Source organism: Colobus angolensis, unplaced genomic scaffold, assembly GCF_000951035.1.
Source record: "Colobus angolensis palliatus isolate OR3802 unplaced genomic scaffold, Cang.pa_1.0 Scaffold216, whole genome shotgun sequence".
NCBI classification, from domain to species: Eukaryota; Metazoa; Chordata; class Mammalia; order Primates; family Cercopithecidae; genus Colobus; species Colobus angolensis.
In genome coordinates this window covers 3,369,578-3,375,236 of record NW_012115333.1, presented here as the reverse complement: position 1 = coordinate 3,375,236, position 5,659 = coordinate 3,369,578, and the positions used below count along the sequence as shown (strand labels likewise).

Here is a 5,659-nt window from a genome sequence, read left to right as displayed (position 1 = left end):
CCATAGTACCCATTGAGAGGAATGATTCTTTGTTTTGTTTTGTTTTTTGAGACTGGACCTTGCTCTGTCACCCAGGCTGGAGTGCAGTGGCACCATCTTGGCTCACTGCAACCTCCGCCTCTCGAGTTCAAGCAATTTTCCTGCCTCAGCCTCCCGAGTAGCTGGGATTACAGGTGCCCGCCCCCACACCTCGCAAATTTTTGTATTTTTATTAGAGATGGGGTTTCACCATGTTGGCCCAGCTGGTCTCGAACTCCTGACCTCTGGTGATCCACCTGCCTTGGCCTCCCAAAGTGCTGGAATTACAGGCGTGAGCCACTGCACCTGGTCAGAAGGGTGATGCTTGATTAGTAAAATGATGAGTAGGTTTTTCTTAGATGGACAAGGGACGGATGGCATTTAAAAGAGCTGATAATTTCAGAAGAACAGTTAGCTCAAAAAGCACAGCAGCACGAGGCCATTTACCATAGGAGCAAATAATCTTACACATCTTTGTAAGCCTTTTCAATATAGTTCAATAACTTTTCCAGAAAAGGGTAAAAAACTCCTTTTATAAAGATTTCCATCCAAAATGGTTTAGTACTTGAAATAAGAAGCCCTTGGCTCTCTGAAAAACTATGTTGCAGAATGCCTTTATCTCTGAGGATCACCAGTATACTAAACTTTTAGTGTAATTCTGTGTTCCAAATGATGCCAAGCTCATGAATGTTTAGTAAATGTTAGTAGTTGTGACAATATTACTGTATTAAACATTCCTTTTTGTTTTGTCTTGTTTTGTTTAGCCTCCACAGCTTTCCTTGCTGATAGCCAGCCTCCAAACCGCAGAGCCCTAGCTGTTTATCCTGTTTTCCTGTTTTACTTTGTCATCAGTTGGATGATTCTCACCTTTACTCCTCAGTAAATCAGGAATGGGAAATTAAAAACCAGTGAATTGAAAGCACATCTGAAAGATGCAATTCACCATGGAGCTTTGTCTCTGGCCCTATTTTGTCTAATTTTGGAGGTATTTGGTAACTGAGTAGGTGAGAAGATTAAAAGGGAGCCATATAGCAGTGTCACCACTTATGTGAGGAACTGATGTTTGAAAGGCTGTTCTTTTCTCTCTTAATGTCATTTCTTTAAAAATACATGTGCATACTACACACAGTATATAATGCCTCCTTAAGGCATCATGGAGTCACCGTGGTCCATTTGAGTGACAACCAGTGACTTGGGAAGCACATGGATACATCTTACAAGTTGAATAGAGTTGATAACTATTTTCAGTTTTGAGAATACCAGTTCAGGTGCAGCTCTTAAACACATTGCCTTATGACTATTAGAATATGCCTCTCTTTTCATAAATAAAAATAAATGGTCTATATCCATTTTCTTTTATTTTTCTCTCAAGCTTAAAAAGGCAATGAGAGAGGTTAGGAGGGGGTTCATACATGGAGAATGAGAAAACATGCATTAACCAATATTCAGATTTTGATCAGAGGAAATTCTACACTTGTTGCTAAAAGGAAAAAACAGCGAAGGGCCTCTAAAGAATCAGCCTCTTTGGTCTCTTTGTGCAGTCACCTTTTTGCCATGTTTAACAGCATCTAGGTTGGCACTCTAGTCTTAATCTTGCGCCTTAGCTTTGAATATGCAGTCTAAAATGTTAGTAGTCAACGTGTAATTTTCCTTTGACTGAAATTGTGAATGTTCCAATGCTGGAACTTATCCAAAAAGAAGACCTCAGAAACTGAGATTGGTAGATCGCTAGTGCATATTCCCATGTGGGCACCTTCTCTTAGGGTGGAATGAGGCAGTTTGGATGCAGTATAGTTAAAAGGAGCTCTTTAATATTCTCTGTAGTCTGGCCTCTTAACTAGAAAGTAAAGCTAAATCAGAAGTCTGCATTTAACCATGTGAACAGGGAGGGATTTAGTGTTCTGATGGCTGATTAATAGGACAGCTAGATACTTAGAGCGTGATGTGGGATGGGATGAGTTTACAGCTGCTGCCTTTTCATAGTGGGCTTAGCAGTTTTCTCATTAGATGTGTTTTTTGGGTTGGGGAATAACAATTTATTGTCTTGATTTTAGACTTTATCAAGCTAATTAGCTCCCCTTTAAACAAGCACATGTGCACCTACTTGTACTCTGAGATATTTATGCACACAAGTGTGAACATTTTTCAGGGAGCAGAGCATCTGGGACAGGCTGATTCTGATCTAAACAGGGCTCCTTTAAGGCAATATGAACTGTTGCCTTCTATAAATTGCACATTGAGGAACTCTAATAGACAAAGATTACGTGTCAGGCAGAAAACACTCATTGTAAATATACTATTAGTTGATAAACATAGGACTTTCTTATTCCCCAGTTTTTCTTTATCATATAATTTAAATATTTATTCATTTTGTATTTAAAGACTACCTACACATAGATATATTATTCCAAAATCCTATTTTCTCCATCCCCACATTAACCAAGTGAACACAGGGCCAAATGGGTTCTTGGAATGATGATAACAAAGCATTGCAAAGTGGGTCCCCTTGGTTCCAGCCTTGTCCAGAGTTTTTGGTTATATATTTCTATTTATTACAATTTACCTTTTAAATTGTAAAATAAACCTTTGTGTGGACAGAGCCAATGTTTCAATCTTGAATTAGTAAAGAAAATACTTTGGAACTGATCCTCATTTTGAAATTGGTTCTAAATTATCATCCATTTCCAATGTCTGAAATTCTCTTACTTCCCGCTAAAACTCTCTCTCTCTGCCCAAGTTGTTTTGTAATCTGTCTCAATGACTATAATGTAAAATTGAAGAAGTAACCATGCTTCTCAAGGGGGAATTAAAAGTGTTTATTAAATTTTACTCGAGCTAATTGTTTGGTCAGAAATTCCTAAGGCCACAACTTTGGGGGGGTTCGTGTAGATGTACATGGTGGGTGGGTTATACATATCGGGACTTAAGACAGCTTGTTCTAGGTATTTATCTTTGCTTTTGGGTGACTTAGGGAATGATTTTACTTGATTTAACCCTTTTTCTGTTTGCCCTGAGAATACTCACCAGTGGCGCTTGTAGTTGTAGCATTTACCCCAAGATAACTTTGCCATGAAATATTTCGCTTTTATTATTTTCACATCATTTCACATTGACTTTGCAAACAAAAGACGTTGTTCTATTTATAGCATTCTTTTTTTTTTAGTAGCAGTATTTCTATTTACAAAATATAATAATTCTTGATCACTGAAAATGTCAAATCCTAGAAAACGTAGCATGCCTATACATGATATTAACATCATTCTCGAACAGTTGTTGGCTGAAGATTCATTTGATGAATCCAATTTTTTTGAAATAGACAGTTCTGATGTTCTGTTTGGAAATAACTCAGTTTTTATATTTTTTTCACTCTGAAAATCAGATTTGCTTCAGCCTCAAAGAGCATGTTTATGTAAATTAGCGCTGGCAGTTTTTTTTTTTTTTTCTAAACAAGAGAAGGGTTAAATGAAGGTTGATAAAATGGATGTTCAATTGTCTTTCTGAAAGTGAGTGGCTTGAAGGGATGAATAAATGTTTTCTTAATATATTCAAAAAAGTACATTGCTTTCTGTGATGGAAGTTAAGACCCAAATGTCTGGAAGTTGTAACCCTCAATGCAGCTTTTCCTGATTTGCTGCAAAGGCACATAGCTGATTATAGAAGTGAAGACAGCAAGGACAGGGGACTCCAACAAAGGAAACCTTGTTGCAGGAATTGGGAACTTTCATGCTTCAGATGAAATTCAGGCATGTGAGCATCACTGCAGAATGTGGTGCATCATTGCCATCATGAGTAATCACTTGCTGCTCCTACTTCTGAGACCAAGACTCTGTTGTCATATTCTTTAGCAATAGGATGGGTAAAGACTGGATTTAATAGCTGTTCAGAGTATAAAAACTCAATTGATGCCAACATATTTGAATGTGTGGTATAGTCTTAAAAGTCAACCGTTAATCATTTAGTCTTTTGCCTCTGAAGAAATTTATTACATGAGTTGATTTTGATCTTTTCATTGTGGTGGGGTTTTCCTGTTGTTGGGCAAGGTGAGGTCACAGGACATGGGACTAGTAAGCATTTTACTGTTTACTATATTTGTCTTTTTATAAACAGTATCTCCAAAATGTGATTAGAAGGCTAGCAAGCCTGTATTTGGACATTTAATTGTGTACTTTATATAATGTAACTACTAACAGTATTTGGACTGCCTGTTCATTCCTGGAGACAAAAGTGAAAATCTGTCAGTTCAAGTTCTTGGGTAACATCAAGTCATTAGAATTTATCTAAAGCTTGTCATGATTTGATAAGATATCCATTGCATGCAGCTGTTTTAGCTCAGTGCAAAACACTGAAATTGTGATTCTTAGACGGTTTCTGAGACATTTGGATGGAAATAAATGTATAAATGTTAATTGATGTATATAAATTAGAAACACTTTTCTAGATTCTGTAGACTTTTATTAAAAATAGAGAATTTCTTGGGGTTTACTTAGGCCACAGAATGGCCAAATAATAATAATGACAATGATATTACTACTAATAATAGCTAACCTTTATTTGGCACTTACTGTGTGCCAGGCACTATTCTATTTTTTTAAGAATTTTTAAAATAACAGCTTTATTGAGATATAGTTTACCATGAAATTCACCTTTTTTTTTTATTTTTATTTTTGTGAGACAGGGACTCACCCTGTCACCCAGGCTGGAGTGCAGTGGAGCAATCATGGCACATTGTAGCCTCGACCTCCCTGGGCTCAAACAATCCTCCCACCTCAGTGTCCCGAGTAGTTGATACTACAGGCATGAGTCACTACACCTAATTGGCTAATTTTTGTAGTTTTTGTAGAGATAGGGTTTTGCCATGTTGCCAGGGCTGGTCTTGAATTCCTGGACTCAGGCAATCTGCCTGCTTTGGCCTCCCAAAACGCTGGGATTACAGGCGTGAGCCACCATGCCTGGCTGAAATTCACCTTTTAAGATGTATAATTCAGTGGTTTTTAGTATATTCACACACAAAATTGCACAACTATCACTACCATCTAATTTTAGATCATTTCGTAACTTCGCCAAGAAACCCCAGGTCTGTCGGCAGTCAGTTCCATTCTCCCTTCATCCCAGACCCTGGCAACCACCAATCTGCTTTCTGTCTCTATTGATTTGGCCAGACACTATTCTTCCATGCTTCCCATGCATCTCCTGTAATCCCAGTGCTACAATTCTCATTTTATGTGGAAAATCGAGGCACTGAGAGGTTAAGTAAATTGTCCATGGTCACACAGTAATTTGATTTACAACAGTAATAACACATTAGATGAGAACATAGTAGGACACAATTTTGAATTCCATTTTTATGGACCTGAAATGAATACACCCCTCCCCCAAGGTATTTTTCCTATTGTTAGCCTTTGTACCCTAGAACTGACTGGATGTAGGTAACATTTGTTTTTGGAGTAATGGAACACTGTATCAGCAGCATCTGAGAACATAAGAACAGTTGGACATTGGAAGGAGTTAGGTTTGTTGCCCTTATCCCTCCTTGAACCTCTTTTCTCTCCCGCTTCCACGACCACCACACACATATACCCCTTTTTCTCAGTCTTAAGAATCAATTTCTGCCTCTTTTTAATTCTCCCAGAGGGATGGTTAA

General features: G+C 37.8%; 1 protein-coding gene across 3 annotated transcripts in view; it reads left to right on the top strand.

The window, feature by feature from the left end:
* The window catches only part of YIPF6 (Yip1 domain family, member 6), a 37,993-nt gene extending 33,569 nt beyond the window's left edge, over positions 1–4,424 (top strand). For 2 of the 3 annotated variants that reach the window (XM_011943175.1, XM_011943176.1), the window contains one exon: positions 783–4,424. In XM_011943175.1, the coding sequence (XP_011798565.1) occupies positions 783–901 (119 nt within the window). In that variant the 3' untranslated portion in view covers positions 902–4,424. The remainder of the gene's footprint in view (positions 1–782) is intronic. The other variant, XM_011943174.1, reaches the window with a different exon arrangement.
* Positions 4,425–5,659: the final 1,235 nt, after the last annotated feature.